The sequence below is a fragment of the Notolepis coatsorum genome (genome assembly GCF_963971535.1).
Source record: "Notolepis coatsorum genome assembly, chromosome: 8".
Taxonomy (NCBI): Eukaryota; Metazoa; Chordata; class Actinopteri; order Aulopiformes; family Paralepididae; genus Notolepis; species Notolepis coatsorum.
The window spans coordinates 131,694,688-131,715,448 of NC_140172.1; the positions used below are offsets into that span (position 1 = coordinate 131,694,688).

Genomic DNA, 20,761 nt, shown 5'->3' on the forward strand with positions numbered 1-20,761 from the left:
CAAGTCTTTTGGTCCATAAAAAAGTCTCTGAATGAACTGGAGTCGAAAAGTTGCACCCCTACTGCACAGATGCACAAGACCCTGCCCACCCTCCTCCTTGGGCATGTACAAAACACTCTGGGGCACCCAGTGCAGCTTGTCCCAGAGAAAATCTAAAAAGCAAGCTTGAAGTTTAGGGAGAAGGTCTATTGGGGGATCAACACACATCAGACGATGCCACAGTTTAGAAGACACTAGGTTATTGATTACTAGAACACGGCCCCTATACGACATGTTCGGTACAATCCATTTCCATTTATTTAAACGGCCTTGAGCTATTTCTAGTACGTTTTCCCAATTTTTTCTTTTAAAAGTCTCATCCCCTAAAAACACTCCCAGATATTTGAAACCTCCATTTTTCCAATGCAGGCCCCCTGGTAAAGTGAGTCTGCTACTCAACATACCCACCATGAGTGCTTCTCTCTTCCCCCAATTGACCTAAGCCGATGAAATCAAAGCAAAACGTCCCACATTTTCAACTAACACATTGATGTCCTCCTGTTTATTTATAAAAATAACCAAGTCATCTGCATATGCTGATAGCTTAAAAGGTGCAATGCATCCAGGGACAATTACCCCAGAGATGCCTGCCCTGAGTCTGTGTAGCAGGGGTTCAAATGCCAGGGAATACAGCATTCCCGACAAAGAACACCCTTGCCTAATACCCCTCTGGATTTTAAAAGGAGCACTCAAACCACCATTAATCTTTAGCACACTCTCAATGTTACTGTACAAGGCCTTGATCTTGGCTATGAGACTTGGGCTGAAACCAAAGGCCTCTAGAGTTTTCCACAAGTACTGGTGTTCAACCCTGTCAAAAGCCTTTTCCTGATCTATGGAAATAAGACCAGTTTCCAAACCCAATGCACTAGAGATGTCCAAAAAATCCTGAATCAGAAAAACATTGTCACTGACCAACCTGTCAGGCACACAATAGGTCTGGTCACGATGGATCACCTGCCCCATTACCTCTCTCAGCCTGGTAGCTAGTACCTTGGAGAGGAGCTTGTATTCTGTACACAAAAGTGAGACAGGTCTCCAGTTCCTGATCTCCATTAGGTCTCCCTTCTTTAGCAACAGTGTGAGTACTGCCCTCCTGCAGCTCAGCGGCAGCTGTCCTCCAATAAGACTGTCTCTGAGCACCATCAGGAGATCTTCCCCCAACACTGCCCACATGGTCTTATAGAACTCTAGTAGTAGTCCGTCTATAGTCTATACCCGGAGCTTTCCGATTTTCCATGCTCTGCAGGGCAGTATGGAGCTCATCAAGAGACACATCCGCCTCCAGCTCTGCACTGGACTCTTTCTCTACCTTTGGTAGGCCTTCATAGAAACCATGAGATTCCTCCTGCTCCTCTCCAAGTTCAGACTGGAAGAGGGTACTATAAAAACCCACAGCCTGCCTCCTGATATCAGTGGACTCAGACAGTATCTGACCTGTGTCTGAGCGCATGCTGTGGATGAGCCTCTTCTGCCCATTCTTGCGCTCCAGACCGAAAAAGAAACGGGAAGATGCATCAATCTCCGAGATGTTTCTGAAACGTGACCTCACCAGAGCACCCTGTGCTGAAATACCTAACAGGTCAGCCAGAGCAGACTTTTTAGCTTTGAGAGCTCCAATATGGCCTCGATCTCCTGTGGATTCTGCTAGCTCTTGAAGCTCCTCCACATCAATCTCCAGAGCCTTCATAGATCTGGCGATATCTCTGGTAACATTTAGAGTGTACTGTTGGCAGAACTGCTTAATCTTGCACTTCCCCACATCCCACAACTGCTGTAGTGAGGTAAAACTGGCCTTTGTCTGCTTATGAACCTTCCATAAGAAGGTAAAAGCGTCCCTATAATTTTGATCAGTTAAAAGAGACGTATTCAAATGCCAGTAAGCACTTTGTGGCTTTACACACTTGATAAAAACAGAGCAGTACACAAGAGAATGGTCAGTAAAACCAACAGGGGTTATATAACAATTGTTAAAAACACTAAAATTGTGTTTAAAACAATAAAACCGATCAAGTCTGGCCAATGATAATAAATTATCTCTAGTGTGAACCCATGTGTATTGCCTCTGCTTTTGATGCAATCGTCTCCACACATCGCAGCTCATACGTCTCAATCACCCTAGAGACGACTACGAGATGCAGAGTGAGGCTCTTGATGGTTCCTATCTAAAACTGGGTTAACAGTACAGTTAAAATCCCCTCCCAGAAATGAAAACGTTAGGTTATGACTATAACCAAGTTCTGTTAGTTAGGGGCGATGCTTGGCATCGCCTTCTGCACTATCTCGCGTACGTGCTCGCGTACGTGCACGCGTACTGAATAAACCACAAATGTACCTCTAATACCAGTATTAGTCTGACCACACCCCTCATCAGCTTACCTTCATAAGCAGGTGTGTGGTCACCTGCTCTCCTCCTTCCCAAGCTTTCACCACAAGGTGAGGACAAGGGCTGCAGCGGCGTCCGATGCCAAGCATCGCCCCTAACTAACAGAACTTGGTTATAGTCATAACCTAACGTTCTGTATCGTTAGTGGCTTAGCTTGGCATCGCCTTCTGCACAAGGGAGGCCAAGCGGAGCCACTTGGCTGACAAATACACCCCGCTGACAGCCCCCCAAAACCATCAGAACAGGGAGGGCCGAGCCCCCCCGACCCCCCCTAATGGAGGGTAGCCCCCCTATTAGGGACGTCACGGGAGGGCGACGGACCCGACCGTGCGAAGAGGCACTCAAGCAACTCAACGCACAGGGTGAGCAGACCGTGGCTTGACCCACGACTACACACACGCACAACCCGCATGCCACCCGGGAACGAACGGAGGAACAACCTCGTCACTGCCCCCAGAATCACGGGGTCAAGGGCAAACCCAACCCCGTGGCAAGGCCGTAGCAGCGGAGCACGAAGGCAGACCCAGACCCACCAAAAGGACTGGACTCCCTGGAATGGGGGCCCGGAGAAGTCCATGATGCCAGCATCAAGACCCCACCAGGTGGGCACGTAGTGCCCCGCCCCCCACATCGCCAGCGTATTCGGACAAAGGCCCCTCAGTTACTGCACCTGGTATTCCCAGGCGGAACCAACCAGGCCAGTAAGCCGAGCGGGCCCCGTCCCCCCAATAGTACACCGCCTGGCACACTGACCCTGCAGAATAGGCAGTCAGCATGGCCGTAAGCACACAAAAAAGGTTAACCAACGGAAGCAGGCAGCGCACCGGGGAAAAACCAGGCAACAGGCTGTTAACCCTAGCCTGGAGACTGCGGACGAGACAGGCGCCAGAGGGGACAGCTGAACACAGCCGCCCCGGCGGAAGGAGCGTAAGCTGGCGGTGTTGCATGACCAAGCCTCCATTTAACAACCCCCACCCAGAGGGGTCGAGGCAGAGAAGGCTGACACGATTGGCAGACGTCATGAACGTGCAGGGGCACCCTCAACCGGTGAACCCGGGAGTTGACACTGCTCCAACACACCAGGGAATCAACCACCTCGGTGTTACCCAATGCGGTGGTTGTTCCTATAACCCCTCAAGAAAAAACTCCAAAACACACCTGCGGGTATACACCGGCTATACCGCAGTACAAGTGTTTCAGTTTCCAAAAAGGGTTAACCCAGGCCTACGGGTCGCAAACATCACTTCGGACCGGGCCTGGCGGTACGGGAAGCACAGGGTCACCAGAGGAGGTCAAAAAACCACCCCCACAGGCCCCTCTTCGCCATGCGTGAGAGAGGAGCGAAAAACAATGGAGAACCAGCCCCTAAGCACACCGTACCTGGTATTCCCCGGCGGTCTCCCAACCAAGTACTAACCAGGACCAACCTGTGTAGCGGCCGAGATCCGACGAGATCGAGCGCGTACAGAATGGCATGGCTGTAAGCCATGACGACAGTGCTGAGTAAAAACATACCCAACCAGGGTCTCCATAGCGCTTAACCCTGTGACACCCAGACCGACCTGGCATTTTTCCCCCTGAAAAAAGCCCAAGTCCCTCAGGGTACCAGAACAGCAGATCTGCATCCCCGGCGGACAACGGGTTCAACTGATCTGGACCAGCGTGACCAGAACCAGTCCCGTGCCCTAACCACGCCGACATGCCTACTCCAGGAGAAGGGCAGATATGCGTGTTGATCTTAACATGAAAAGAAGGCGCCACCCAGACGTCGGGACGAACCGCGCCTGGTGGCCCACCCCAAGGGCGTGAGACCCCACTACATATGTTCAGATCCATCCCGTCATCATCCCCCAGACATGAACGAGGATCCGTCGACAACCCACCCAGGTCATGGGATGTGGTCGCCGGAAGAGGAAAAACCCCCATCTCAGTTGCTTTATAAAAACGCTGTTTCAACCACAAGCAACTAAGGCGTGCCAGTCAATCGCCTGTTTACAGCGAGCTAGCACTATACGTGCGTCGGGACACACCCCCATCAATGAACAGGCTATTTAGACCTGTCATTGAATCCCCAAGGCGCCCAGGGGAACGACAAGAGGGGTGTGACACTCCCTAACTCCAACACTTCTGGAATAGAAAGAAGGAAGCATCAACAGTATGTATCCCAGTCTACACAGCCGGGGTAAAAAATTTTCACATTTTTACATCCCACCACCCTCCCATAGGAAAGAGACGGGGATCCCCAGAGAGACTTCCCACGCGAGCTGTACAGATTGAAAAGAATATATTGCACCTTGAGCCATGTAAAAAACTGGTTTTAGGGCCTCCGGGGAAGAGGCACCGAACCCATACACACTCAATAAACGAATTGAATCGAATATACATACAATAGAAAAGGACCCTTCTAGAGGGTCCACTCACTTTGACAATCTGAGGAGGAAGGCTCTGTACTCTGATGGAGGCTTCCTCACATGGATCACATGGAAGAAGGAGTCCGAACTCACAGAAGGCCTGAGTAGGCGCTTGGTGAGGAGGAGCCCTGACCACCCCCCCTGAAAACAGATCCATCACATGGACCTGAACAGCACACGGAAGTCCTACCAACAGAGACGCGCACGGTGACGTACTCTATGGCGGGGGAATTCCTGCGGTGCACACGCCCAATATACCAGGCCGTGGGACCAGGAACTCCCTCCCCCCCCCCCCCCCCCCCCCCCCCCCGTAACGTGCCGAACCGCCACGTGACGGGAACCTTGAAGGACAGGGGGTGTACCCCTGACCGACAGAACAATGGGGAGAGGAAAGGTTACCAGTTCACCCCTTTACGACCCCACACCCATGATACGACGTAACGACAAAAAGAGAATATGACACAGTCATAGTCAGCTCTATGAAGCGTTTCACAGCTCCACACAGCGCACGAGCTAACCTGCTATCTGATTTTTACTAAGGAAAAACACCGAATAGAGAGGGCTCTAAGAACCCCGGTCCAACATACACATGTGCTTCTGTGGCCAGTACAACCCAGTTGTAGGTCACATGACACACACAACCCATCATCATCACAATGAGAGAATACATCATTCTTGATTAGTATCGACCACAGGCCTTGCTAAGCACACATGACAGCAACCAAACCAATTTCCCTTTAGGAAATAAGTTTCTCCAGCAGATTTAGCACAACCTCAGCAATCAAGCTGAGAGTTACATCGTATCCCTACCACACAAAAGACACAATTAATGCACAACATGTCTGATAGGAGGTGATAAAGTCCCCAGGGAACCGGGGGGGGAAAAACACAATCCTCCTATTTTACCCTCAATACGGCCAGTTAAAACAGGAAAACCTGTTAATGTGTGAACTCACTGTCCATTGTCATTACAGTCTGAGAAAGAACATTCTTTTACTCACTCGTCACCAAGCATAGCTTCATAGGTTAGTTGCCTTAGTAGTGAGTACACGGTACACATAAACACCATGATGTTTCTCACACAACAACCAGATCAATACATCACGACCTGCACGGAGAAGCTACTGCCAGTGACAAAAACAGCTCACACACAACCCGCAACGTATCTCAAATGCATTGCAACAACACACGTTTTGGGAAAAAACACCGTCATTCACAATACATTTAGCAAGGTAAAACCAGAAGACGTGTTATGAGGGTCTGGCCAACCCCGTACCTGCCCGGAACGCAGATCAGCGAAGTGCAGTCACAAGCCACCGTAGAACACAGCCCTCTTTGTTGACGCAATCCCCGTCTAGGCTCAGGCAGGGTTGACGAACATCCCCTGTCAAGGATGACGTCGTGGTCAAGAGTGTAAAACATGTTAAAAATCAAAGCACGTTCAACAGAATAGCATCAAGCTAACGGCTGCTCCAACCGTTCGGGTGCTATCGCTTCCGCTCGCGAGACGCCGATCTACGACGCACGCGATCAGGAGCGAGCTCCCGGCGGCGCGCGAGAAGCCAAGCTACCCCGCGCCAGGCCACCGACCGGCTAACCGTAAGCTATGAACATGTAAACAATGACATAACACTCACCCAGACAGGCCGCCGTTCTGAACCCTCCTCACTTTTTAAGAGAAAAGAGAAAACAAGACGTCAACACCGCTTCACAACGGTGACAATAACACGTCCGGCGGAATCAGCACAGTACCAACTGGCCTGTATAGCTGACTTTGAACATGAATCTGCCGCTATCGCACATTACATGCACATATCCCCTCGTGAAGGAATACTCTCATTTGGATATGAAAGATGGGGTCTTAACACGGTGACAGAGAGAATCCACTCGTCCAGAACACACAGGGATCACCAGTGTCAATGGTCGCGGCCCACTAGTTAAAACTATAATGGTCGCCAGACCAAGGCCTTCTGTCGCCTAGACGGCTAAACAAAGGACCCTAGCCTGGGGCCGGTTTCCATAAACTTTGTCTAGTAGCCCCCATAGCACTAACAGACAAGTGGAGCCCGCCAGCAAACACTACTCACCCAACCTGGAACGCACCGCTCCTCACAACAGCGGCATGTCCGACAGTTCAGCTGTGGCCTGACAGGTTTCACCCCAACAAACACAGCAAGGAACTGCAGTTGAGAAGCATGCAGCGGCGTGCTCCCAATACGAAAACCGGTGGAGGGTTTGTAGAATGATCATCATCTTCTAGACACTCCAGTACGAAGACAATATCGCCGTATTTTCTCGAAAATAGTGAGAGAGAAAATAAAGATATGATGTCAACGTATCCTTGTTTCCCAAGCTGTTCCTAATCCAATTTCTTCCATCATGGTGTCAAGTGTGGGGATCTACCGAGGCACCTCTTCCTTGTGGTGAAAGCGAGAAGGAGGAGAGCAGGTGACCACACACCTGCTTATGAAGGTAAGCTGATGAGGGGTGTGGTCAGACTAATACTGGTATTAGAGGTACATTTGTGGTTTATTCAGTACGCGTGCACGTACGCGAGCACGTACGCGAGATAGTGCAGAAGGCGATGCCAAGCTAAGCCACTAACGATACAGAACTCTTCATTATCACAACCCTTAATAACATCAGCCAAAGAATCTAAAAAACACATTCTTTCCAAACCAACATTTGGGGCATAAACAACAATAAATACCATTTTCACCATCTCATATAATACTCTTACTTTTAAAAGACGCCCCTTTACAACCTCCTCAATCTCACATGACTGTGGCAAAAAAATTCTGGAAAATAAAATGGCTTAAAACAATTTCTCCCTTCCATTCTCTTTTCCAAGCCACTGTATTATCCTCAGTGCTGTGTGTCTCTTGGACAAGCATCACATCAATATTCTTTAAATCCATTAGTTGATAAAGAGATGCCCTCTTTGCATCATCTCTTGCACCATTTAAATTTAGGGTACCTACTTTAAATTCTGCCATGAGAAAATATCCAAACTGCAGGACATAAAATATTAAAAGGAGACCAGATAACTTAAACATGTTTCCTTAAACCAGGGGTCGGCAACCTGCGGCTCCGGAGCCGCATGCAGCTCTTTAGCCAATCAGCTGCGGCTCCCTGGCCCTTTTTTCTATTATTTTGGAGATCGATGTCATACTGTGACACTGAAATGAAAAAATATTTCATCAACTAAAATATTTAGTCAACAAAAATATTTCATCAACTAAAATATACAGTACGTCACACCCCGCACCTCTCCCTGCCGTCTGCAAGTGGCTAATCTTGAGTTTCCGACCCCTCAGTAAGCTAACCTAAATCCAAAAAAAGTCTGAGGAAAATAGAGGGTTTAATTCAGCGTGGACAGATTAATTTGCTTTCACGACTAACGATGCAGGCTTACCTGTATGCCTGATATGTGGTGCGAAATTTGCGAACAACGAAAATTTTACTTTTTATTTTATAGATTTTCCACAAATAAGGGAAGGACTCAAATATAGCTGCATAGTTCAGGGTTTTATTTCAACGTAGGTCTACAGATGCCAGTGTTTTCTCTCCTTTTCTGTGTTTTATTTCAAAGTAGGTCTACACATGGTAGTCTTTTTTTTAAAGTGGACGACTTTTTATTTTATAAATGTTCCACAAATAAGGGAAGGACTATACCTGAATAGTTCAGGGTTTTATTTCAAAGTCGGTCTACAGACACCAGTGTTTTGTCTCCTCTTCTGTGTTTTATTTAAAAATAGGTCTACACAGCCAGTCTTTTTTCTCCTCTTCATAAGAGTTTGAGGTTTTCCTTTGTTATAACAGGTAAAAACAGCAATAAAAAGTCAAACTTTTTCTTTTTGTTGCTTTATAATTCCATTAATGCAACAAACTGTGTGCTATAAGTATAAAGTATAATAAATCGCAAATTACTTTGGGTATGCAATTGTCAGGCGTTTTATGCTAAATGTGGGGTATGCTTGGGGATATATAAAATGTTATACACTGTGTTATCTTCATTTTAAGGGTAAATAGGTTGTGCGGCTCCCTGAGCATTTTATTTTGTGGGAGGGGGGAAAAGTGGCTCTTTTGATAGTAAAGGTTGCTGACCCCTGCCTTAAACGATAAATCTCCTGATCAGAGAAACCTTCTTCATTCGTGTCATTGCGTTTCATTAACCACTTAGCGGACTCAACAAATAACTTCACGTCAGGAAAAAAGCTTTCCACCTTAACTGCCCTTGAGCCTTTAGTATCCTGTAGAAAACTTTTTATTCTAGAATAACCATCCTTCCTGTCAGCCTGAGACTGAGTGGGAGGCAGAGACTCCACCTCATCACTGAAGTCAGAGTCTACACTGTCACTGTCTACCTCCTGCTCAGGTTGGCACTCTTTTTTTGATTTAGAGTCAGATTGACTGACCTCAGTTTTCCTTTTTTGGGAAATTTTGGTAACATCAGCATCAAGTTCCATTTCCTCCTCATTTATGATACACTCTACTTCTCCAGCAGCTGGTCCAGCCCGTTTGCCCAGTCTGATTATTTCTTCACCTCTGACCCCTGTCTTCTGACCTCCCACTTCTTCACCCTCCTCGACCACAGTGACCTTCTCAACAGCTTTTGCTTTTCCCTTTCTCTCCACTTTTTTCCAATTAAAATTCACATTTACTCCTGCCTCCACTACCAAACCTCTCCTTTCTTCCTGCACCTGCTCACCCTGTTCTGCCCCCTCTACCAGGTCAATCCCCTCCCCCTGTTCACCCTGTTCTGCCCCCTCTACCAGGTCTATCCCCTCCCCCTGCTCACCCTCCCCCGTCTTCTCCACCAGGCCCCCCCCTCCCCCTGCACATTCTCACCTTGTCCTGTCTTCTCCACCAGGCCCCTCCTCTCCTCCTGCACCTGCTCACCCTGTTCTACTCCCTCCACCAGGCCTCTCCCCCCCTGCACCTTCTCACCTTGTCCTGTCTTCTCCACCAGACCTTCTCCTGTCCCTTTCCTCCCAGAGGTTCTCTCTCGACCCTTGTTGGTGCTCGAGCCACTTGGACTTGCCCTGGGTGATGGCGGTGTTTGATCAGACGACCTAGACCTCTTATTAGGACAGGACCTGATCATGTGACCTTCCATCCCACACCCAAAGCATTTCATTGTGTCCGAAGTTATATAAATAGTATAATCAAAGTCATCCACTCTAAAATTCATGGATAAATTCAGATAACTTTTTTCATTTTTCAAAATCATGAAAACCTGTCTTCTGAAAGATAACACATGCTTTAACAGAGGGGATTTACAACCCAGAGAAATCATCTTCACCGGGGAAACTATCTGACCGTGTCTAGCCAGTTCCCTTTCCAGGACCTCATTTCTGATGAAAGGAGGAACGTTGGAAATCGTTATCCTTTGTGCTGGGCTTACTAGTGGAAACACGGGGGTAAAAGTGTCTTGAATTACCACTCCCTGCACCACAACCAAATTAACTTTATCTACACAATCCAAAATAATTACAACTGCGTTGTTCATCCGCGATGCAGATTTCACACTGTCATGACCCACAATAGCCCGACTGCTAAACTGCATTCCTCCACGGTGCAATTTAGTCCCGGGGAGAGCTTTACAGCATGTCTGCGCGTCAGACGCTCCAACCCCATTGCTGCAGGCGGCATGCCGACCAGCAGAACTGGTGGCTGCTACTCGCTCCAAAACACACCAAACACTAAACTAACAACACTGACAACGACAAACAAAACGTACATATATAATAGACACACAGATAGAAGATAGAAATAACTTTCAGAACGTTTTAACTCACGCAAACCGCTCAGTCAAACCTTCCTTGCTCCAACCACTCACTCCGCAACACACGCATGCGCACAGAGAGAGAGAGAGAGAGAGAGAGAGAGTGAGAGAGAGAGAGAGAGAGTGAGAGAGAGAGAGAGAGAGAGAGAGAGAGAGAGAGAGAGAGAGAGACCTTCTTGACTTGGTATATGACTGAGTTTACTGACCTTCTTGACTTGGTATTTGACTGAGTTTCCTGACCTTCTTGACTTGGTATTTGACTGAGTTTCCTGACCTTCTTGACTTGGTATTTGACTGAGTTTCCTGACCTTCTTGACTTGGTATTTGATGGCCAGTTTACTGACCTTCTTGACTTGGTATTTGACTGAGTTTCCTGACCTTCTTGACTTGGTATTTGACTGAGTTTCCTGACCTTCTTGACTTGGTATTTGACTGAGTTTCCTGACCTTCTTGACTTGGTATTTGACTGAGTTTCCTGACCTTCTTGACTTGGTATTTGACTGAGTTTCCTGACCTTCTTGACTTGGTATTTGACTGAGTTTCCTGACCTTCTTGACTTGGTATTTTACCTTGTTTCCTGACCTTCTTGACTTGGTATTTGACTGAGTTTCCTGACCTTCTTGACTTGGTATTTGACTGAGTTTCCTGACCTTCTTGACTTGGTATTTGACTGAGTTTCCTGACCTTCTTGACTTGGTATTTGACTGAGTTTCCTGACCTTCTTGACTTGGTATTTGATGGCCAGTTTACTGACCTTCTTGACTTGGTATTTGACTGAGTTTCCTGACCTTCTTGACTTGGTATTTGACTGAATTTCCTGACCTTCTTGACTTGGTATTTGACTGAGTTTCCTGACCTTCTTGACTTGGTATTTGACTGAGTTTCCTGACCTTCTTGACTTGGTATTTGACTGAGTTTCCTGACCTTCTTGACTTGGTATTTGACTGAGTTTCCTGACCTTCTTGACTTGGTATTTTACCTTGTTTCCTGACCTTCTTGACTTGGTATTTGACTGAGTTTCCTGACCTTCTTGACTTGGTATTTGACTGAGTTTCCTGACCTTCTTGACTTGGTATTTGACTGAGTTTCCTGACCTTCTTGACTTGGTATTTTACCTTGTTTCCTGACCTTCTTGACTTGGTATTTTACCTTGTTTCCTGACCTTCTTGACTTGGTATTTGACCTTGTTTCCTGACCTTCTTGACTTGGTATTTGACTGAGTTTCCTGACCTTCTTGACTTGGTATTTGATGGCCAGTTTGAGGCGGGTGAGTGAGGGGCGTCCTGGCATCTCGTAGTTGTCGTCAGAGTCCGTCTCTCCGCTGAGGATGGCCTCCACCTCCTCCGTGCTGCGACACAGGTCCAGCAGACCCACCACGTAGTCCTTACACTGGCTGGACAGGCGGCCATACTCATTCTACAAGAGGACGTCACCGCAATGTTATATTCATATTGTAAAATTAACATTTATCCATTATGTCATCTATTATATCAAGCTGATATTTGCATTGGAATGTTCATCTATCATTGTAACTGGAATTCATATAAGTAAAAGAAATGTCCACTTCATGGTTTTGGATTGTCAGCATGATGATGACACTGTAATAATCATGGTAATCATAACTACCTACCTCATACTATAGTCTACCCATATAAGTCTGTGATAGTAATAGTGCTGTATATACTGTACCATAAATATATATATACATTTATATATTCATAAAAAAAATATAGCACCTGAGGAAGCAGATGCGAAACGCGTTGTGCAATAAAAAAAAGCAAAAACCAGTCCTGATGAGTGTGCGGTCCCTTCTTTCTTTTGAAGGTATTCTTCTTTTAGCTTTATATATCTCTCTTGCGCTGACCTGCACCTCCAGTCCGGGTCCAACTAGATGTGCACAAGTCTTATTTAGTTTAATTTATATATTCATGTTTACCGCAAATATATATCCACATCTGTCTGAATATACCTGCATATATTCCATCTTTAAACAACAGGTAGGTCCGATCAGGCATTGTGATTGGTCGAGAGCATTCTAAACAGAATGTTGTAGAAAGTTTCAACTGCCATTCATCAAACTGTGTCAACATGACCTACTCTGCGGACAATGTTACGTTTGATTTAACGTACCCGTTAACCATAAAGCGAGTGGATAGGTAAAGAGGACCGGCCTACATCTACAGGTATTCATAATAACAGCATTATTAGACATGCCAATCCAACAAAAAACTAGCTGGACGCACTGGAGAAAAGCCGCAATTAATCCTTCAACACCACCAAGTCGACGGCCTGGGCATTGAACTGGCCCAACTCCTGGAACTGTCCGAGGTGCTGATGACTTTTTCCGACTTTCACATACATTACACATATACACATACATATACAATATACATTTATATATTCATGTTTACCGCAAATGTATATCCGCATCTGTCTGAATATACCTGCATATATTCCATCTATATACCTACGTATACACCTGCATATAACCCATACAACTCTGTATGATAGCACGTACAATAATGCTGTATATACCATATATACAGTATATATTTATTCTTATCGTATATATATATATCATTTACATTTACATTTACATTTAGTCATTTAGCTGACGCTTTTATCCAAAGCAACTTACAAGTTCTGTACGACAAGTCATCAGGAAGGGTACAACTCTATCAGCTGAGTAACAATGTTCATCAAAGTGTTGCGTGCTACAGTGTAGGTTAGTTTATTAGGACAAGTGCATGACAGTAAGGTTAGTTAGGGTTCGATTTTTTTTTTGTATTTTATTTCATATATCTATCCACATCTGTCTCTGTACATATCTGCATATAATCCTTTTTACATATCTGTAGATCTATATCTGCATCCCTTACCTACTGTTACTACGCTGCTGGCCAGTATGACTTACTACCATAGTGTCTTTACATAATATATATATATATTATATATATATATATTACTATTGCACTTTACTGTTACATTTGCACTCTGGTTGGATGCCAAAATAATTTTCATTGTACTGTACTTGTGCTGCATGATGACAATACATTTGGATCTAATCTAAAGGTAATATTGCACATCTTTGGTTGGCCAAGTTGCCTCCGTCAGCTAGTTTGGCAGTTAAGCCGACAGTAGAATATCCTGTCACGTGGACACAGAACAGACTTCACATCACAACACCTTAAACTCCTTCTCGATGTTGGCCATCACCGCCAGCTCGTTGCTGAGCTCCAGGGCCGCCAGAACAGGATCCTCATTGGACAGGGAGAGGTAGGCGGGACTAGCCAGGCCCCTGTAGGCGTTGATCCTGGACCGCGAGTGGCTGAAGGAGTCGTACTGCTGCTGGTAGTGACAGGACTCGCAGCAGCAGAAGTAGTCGTGCGGAGGGTCGATACGAGCTCCTTTACCCAGCAGGTTGTGGACGATCTCGTACTCCTGGCAGTGGGCGGCCAGGATCACTGGGGTCACGTCCTGAGAGAACCTGGAGGAACACAGAGGTCACTGGGGTCACATCCTGAGAGAACCTGGAGGAACACAGAGGTCACTGGGGTCACGTCCTGAGAGAACCTGGAGGAACACAGAGGTCACTGGGGTCACGTCCTGAGAGAACCTGGAGGAACACAGAGGTCACTGGGGTCACGTCCTGAGAGAACCTGGAGGAACACAGAGGTCAATGGGGTCACGTCCTGAGAGAACCTGGCGGAACACAGAGGTCACTGGGGTCACGTCCTGAGAGAACCTGGAGGAACACAGAGGTCACTGGGGTCACATCCTGAGAGAACCTGGAGGAACACAGAGGTCACTGGGGTCACGTCCTGAGAGAACCTGGAGGAACACAGAGGTCACTGGGGTCACATCCTGAGAGAACCTGGAGGAACACAGAGGTCACTGGGGTCACATCCTGAGAGAACCTGGAGGAACACAGAGGTCACTGGGGTCACGTCCTGAGAGAACCTGGCAGAACACAGAGGTCACTGGGGTCACATCCTGAGAGAACCTGGAGGAACACAGAGGTCACTGGGGTCACGTCCTGAGAGAACCTGGCGGAACACAGAGGTCACTGGGGTCACGTCCTGAGAGAACCTGGAGGAACACAGAGGTCACTGGGGTCACGTCCTGAGAGAACCTGGAGGAACACAGAGGTCACTGGGGTCACGTCCTGAGAGAACCTGGAGGAACACAGAGGTCACTGGGATCACTGGGGTCACGTCCTGAGTAGGGATGGGATCGAATATTCGAAAATTCGAATAGTCATTCAGTTATTAAGATCGATTTCATTTTTTTACAATCGAATATCCGTTTTGTAAAAAAAAAAAAAAAAGTATATAATATTATATATATTTTTTTTTATAAAATGCCTTTTTTTTTATTGAAGCAAACATTCTTATTTAATTCCTTTTTATATTTAGAGGCAGCCTAATTCTCATAGCCTAATTGATAAAAAAAGATGCACATGCTACTGTTTCTGTTTGTTTAACGCCGGTTGATAGGCCAATGCAACGCTGTTATTATAGGCTACGATGGTGAATGGTGTAATTTTGATTTATTATTTGTCGGTCAGCTGATAAATTTTATTATTATTATATAAATTTTTTTATATATACATTTTTTTTGGGGGGGGGGGGGGGGTGAAAATTTGAATATTCTATCTTAAGTACCAGCGATTTTCGAATAGCACTTTTGCTAGAAAGTCCCATCCCTAGTCCTGAGAGAACCTGGAGGGTTAGGGTCACTGGGGTCACATCCTGAGAGAACTTGGAGGAACCAGAGAGATAACTCTGAACAGCTAAACACAGCAAGTACCTAAACATTTACATTTAGTCATCTACATTTATATTTAGTCATTTACATTTATATTTACATTTAGTCATACATTTACATTTAGTCATTTACATTTATATTTACATTTAGTCATTTACATTTAGGCATTTACATTTACATTTACATTTACATTTTCATTTTCATTTTCATTTAGTCATTTACATTTACATTTAGTCATTTACATTTACATTTTCATTTTCATTTAGTCATTTACATTTACATTTAGTCATTTACATTTACATTTTCATTTTCATTTTCATTTTCATTTACATTTACATTACATTTACATTACACTAGAGGCTCCCAGAAACAGTCAAAAGAGGATTGTGATGCAGCCTTTATCAACTACGCCCCAAAACTATGGAACAAACTGCCCAAAAAAATCAGGGAAGCCAACTCGCTAGACATCTTCAAAAGACAGCGTAAAAATCTCTTTGCTCAGGCATTTGAATGAAAAATCAGGGACATCCTGACATCCAAATTGTACTTTACCTGCACTATTCTTACCCTTTCAAGTCAAGTCAAGAGTTTTATTTGTCACGGCATACAAGTATACAATGAAATGCGGGTGGTCTTGCCTACTTTTATACACTTCCTATCAAATTTGTGTGTCAGTTCTATGCACATTTTATCTCACTACCTCCTATGTACTGTAATTTTAAGAGCGCTGCTCTGTTTTATCTACTTTTTCTCCCATTTTCTATTTTTTCTCCCATCCCAATTTCGTATTGTCCAATTCTACCCTCCCCTGTCTCGAACGCTGTTAGGCCATGCCTCCCACAGGCCGGCTGCAATGTGGACGAAGCCTTGCATCACGTGTCCCCTCCGGTACTCGAGGAGGAAGCCGTCGCATCTTTTCACCTGCATTGATTGATTGATTGATTGAAAACTTTATTAACAGATTGCAGAATGGGTACAATACAGTACAGCTCAATACACACAATTGTTAAGGGGATGCAGACCAGAGAAAGACTTTCGTCTTGTTTACATCAGGGTCCCCCATTTTCAATTCATCAGGACATAGATGACATACATGACATACAGATAGACAGTACTGCTACATATATACATTTATGACATACCAGATTTGCAAATACAGTACTGTTTGTGATACAAAAAATAGTCCAGAAAAGGGAGTATATACATTTGACGTAGAAACTGTACATTGGAGGAGGTTGGGTGGGGTTCTGTGGGGGGGGGGTTGGGTAGGGAGGGGTTGGGGGGGGAAACACTGTACAACTGTACAAGCAAAACTGTACATTGGGATATTGACAACCATACTAGGTAATTTACATTGGAGGGGGTTGGGGGGGGGGGGGGGGGGACACTGTACAAACAAGCAAAACTGTACATTGGAATATTGACAAAACCATACTAGGTAAATTACTGTACATTGGAGGGGGTTGGGTTAGGACATTTACAGGGGCCAGTTTCGAATTGGAGTCTCCCATAGGTGTTCCTTGAGAGTGGATCGTGCACAGCGCGATCTCTCAGCGGCGAGGGTCTGCGTGGGAGGGACACGCTGCCCCCGTTGCTTTCTGACAGCTAAGTGATATTGTTCATCAAATAGTGTCGAACTTGAGTGTTACACTCTGAGTGCATAGTAGTATCGTAGTAGTATAAGGATAGTAACATAGTACATAGTGGTAGGGTACATAATAATACCTTATTTTCATTCAGTGTTGTGTTGCTCTCTTACCGTGTCCCGTCCTCGTCGTAAGCATAGAAGTCGTCCAGCAGGTCGGCCTGAGCAGGACTGGCTGTCAGCCGGGAGTCTCTGAAGGAAGGGTGGGTCAGCAGCGCCTCCGTGATGCGAACATACCCTTTACCTGGGGTACAAACACACACCCTTTACCTGGGGTACAAACACATACCCTTTACTAACACATACCCTTTACCTGGGGTACAAACACATACCCTTTACTAACACATACCCTTTACCTGGGGTACAAACACATACCCTTTACTAACACATACCCTTTACCTGGGGTACAAACACATACCCTTTACCTGGGGTACAAACACATACCCTTTACTAACACATACCCTTTACTAACACATACCCTTTACCTGGGGTACAAACACATACCCTTTACCTGGGGTACAAACACATACCCTTTACTTACACATACCCTTTACCTGGGGTACAAACACATACCCTTTACTTACACATACCCTTTATTAACACATACCCTTTACCTGGGGTACAAACACATACCCTTTACTTACACATACCCTTTACTAACACATAGCCTTTACCTGCGGTACAAACACATACCATTTACCTGGGGTACAAACACATACCATTTACCTGGGGTACAAACACATACCCTTTACTTACACTTACCCTTTACCTGGGGTACAAACACATACCATTTACCTGGGATACAAACACATACCCTTTACTTACACTTACCCTTTACCTGGGGTACAAACACATACCCTTTACTTACACATACCCTTTACCTGCGGTACAAACACATACCCTTTACTTACACATACCCTTTACCTGCGGTACAAACACATACCCTTTACTTACACATACCCTTTACTAACACATACCCTTTACCTGGGGTACAAACACATACCTTTTATCTGGGGTACAAACACATACCCTTTACCTGGGGTACAAACACATACCCTTTACTAACACACACCCTTTACCTACGATACAAACACATACCCTTTACATACAAACACATACCCTTTACCTGGGGTACAAACACATACCCTTTACATACAAACACATACCATTTACCTGGGGTACAAACACATACCCTTTACTTACACTTACCCTTTACCTGGGGTACAAACACATACCATTTACCTGGGGTACAAACACATACCCTTTACTTACACTTACCCTTTACCTGGGGTACAAACACATACCCTTTACTTACACATACCCTTTACCTGCGGTACAAACACATACCCTTTACCTGCGGTACAAACACATACCCTTTACTTACACATACCCTTTACCTGCGGTACAAACACATACCCTTTACTTACACATACCCTTTACTAACACATACCCTTTACCTGGGGTACAAACACATACCTTTTATCTGGGGTACAAACACATACCCTTTACCTGGGGTACAAACACATACCCTTTACTAACACACACCCTTTACCTACGATACAAACACATACCCTTTACATACAAACACATACCCTTTACCTGGGGTACAAACACATACCCTTTACATACAAACACATACCATTTACCTGGGGTACAAACACATACCCTTTACTTCTTTACTAACACCTCAACTGAACCTCAACTGGCCTGAATGCTCTCAGATGTCTTTAAGAAGGTCTTACTGATGGCCTGAATGCTCTCAGAGCTCTTTAAGGGTCTTATTGATGGACTGAATGCTCTCAGAGCCCTTTAAAGAAGGTCTTACTGATGGACTGAATGCTCTCAGAGCTCTTTAAAGGGTCTTGCTGATGGACTGAATGATCTCAGAGCTCTTTAAATGGTCTTACTGATGGCCTGAATGCTCTCAGAGCTCTTTAAAGGGTCTTACTGATGGACTGAATGCTCTCAGAGCTCTTTAAGGGTCTTATTGATGGACTGAATGCTCTCAGAGCTCTTTAAAGGGTCTTGCTGATGGACTGAATGCTCTCAGAGCTCTTTAAAGGGTCTTACTGATGGACTGAATGCTCTCAGAGCTCTTTAAATGGTCTTACTGATGGACTGAATGCTCTCAGAGCTCTTTAAATGGTCTTACTGATGGCTAGCAGCAGAGCATCACCCACTCTGGCCAGGTCAGCTTTCCCAAGCAGCAGCTCAGTCACCTCCAGGTGCTCATTGGCTACGGCCAGCTGCAAGGCATTCTGGCCCATGTAGTCCACGGTGTTGACGTTCAGACTGGGCATGTGTAGCAGCATGCGCCGCACTTCTGGAATGTTCCCGTATTCAGCCGCATCCAGGAAGCGCTGCTCGGCCTCCGACAGGCTGGTGGGAGCAGCTGAGAACATGTAGGCGGGACCTCGGAGAGCCTGGCGCCGCTTCTGAGCCATCTGCCTCGCCATGAGCTGTCTGTCTGCACTGCTACTGTTGGAGGACAGACAGACAGACATGAGTTGTCTCTCTGCACTGCTACTGTTGGAGGACAGACAGACAGACAGACAGACAGACAGACAGACAGACAGACAGACAGACAGACAGACAGACAGACAGACAGACAGACAGACAGACATGAGCTGTCTCTCTGCACTGTTACTGCTGGAAGACAGACAGACAGGCATGAGTTGTCTCTCTGCACTGCTACTGCTGGAAGACAGACAGACAGGCATGAGTTGTCTCTCTGCACTGTTACTGCTGGAAGACAGACAGACAGACAGACAGGCATGAGTTGTCTCTCTGCACTGCTACTGCTGGAAGACAGACAGACAGGCAGACAGTAAAGAGACTCACCCCGCCTGGTGAAGACAGTATACAGTGACTCACCCCGCCTGGCCTCCCGAGCAGCAGTCGTCCACACCCGGGTGGTCACTCAGCACCAGGAGGGTCCCGGCAGACGAGCGGGTGACGCGGTGGTTCCTCTCCAGCGCAGACCGTCTGTGGTTCATCATGCTGTCGGTCTGCTGAGAACACTTTACTGCCAGCGTGGGATCAAACCCCAACACAGTCAGTCTGTCTGTCTCCCTCTCTGCTCCACCACTGACCTGGCAGAACACACTCTGTCTCCCTCTCAGTTCAACCACTGACCTGGCAGAACACACTCTGTCTCCCTCTCTGTTCCACCACTGACCTGGCAGAACACACTGTCTCCCTCTCAGCCTTCCTACTGTCTCAACAAAGCAGCCCAGTGCCCTTTTAGGAAGCCAAACACGTCACTATTATTTACTACTCTGTTATGTAACACACAGGCTCACTCTCTCCAGGGGTCTCCAAATCTCACTCATACGCAGTATATTCTCAATCAAATTAAAGAGTGATCTGACTTTCTCTCTGTCTCTCTCTCTCTCTGGTGATACCTGTATCCTCAATCTAAACGCCAATAAATATCCACAACAAGTCCCTCCCTAGCTTCCTGTTTTTACAGGAATAAAATAGCATTCTGCTAACCATCTCATGTGGACTTTAATACATTCTGCTAACCATCTCATGTGGACTTTAATACATTCTGCTAGCCATCTCAAGGGGACTTTAATACATTCTGCTAGCCATCTCATGGGGATTTAATACATTCTGCTAGCCATCTCATGGGGACTTTAATACATTCTGCTAGCCATCTCATTCAGATTCAGATTCCTTTATTAAGCCATGTGTAAACACATTGGTAATTGTTGCAGCAT

The 20,761-nt window shown here is 45.9% G+C and overlaps 1 protein-coding gene across 1 annotated transcript in view; it reads right to left on the reverse strand.

Annotated features, from left to right (window-relative positions):
• LOC311233780 (short transient receptor potential channel 6-like) overlaps positions 1 to 20,056 on the reverse strand; it is a 44,208-nt gene extending 24,152 nt beyond the window's left edge. The window contains 5 exon segments of the mRNA XM_084320800.1: positions 11,855 to 12,040; positions 13,811 to 14,111; positions 17,151 to 17,280; positions 19,189 to 19,514; positions 19,911 to 20,056. Coding sequence (XP_084176926.1) covers positions 11,855 to 12,040; positions 13,811 to 14,111; positions 17,151 to 17,280; positions 19,189 to 19,514; positions 19,911 to 20,035 — 1,068 coding nt within the window. The 5' untranslated portion in view covers positions 20,036 to 20,056.
• Between the last annotated feature and the right edge of the window lie 705 nt (positions 20,057 to 20,761).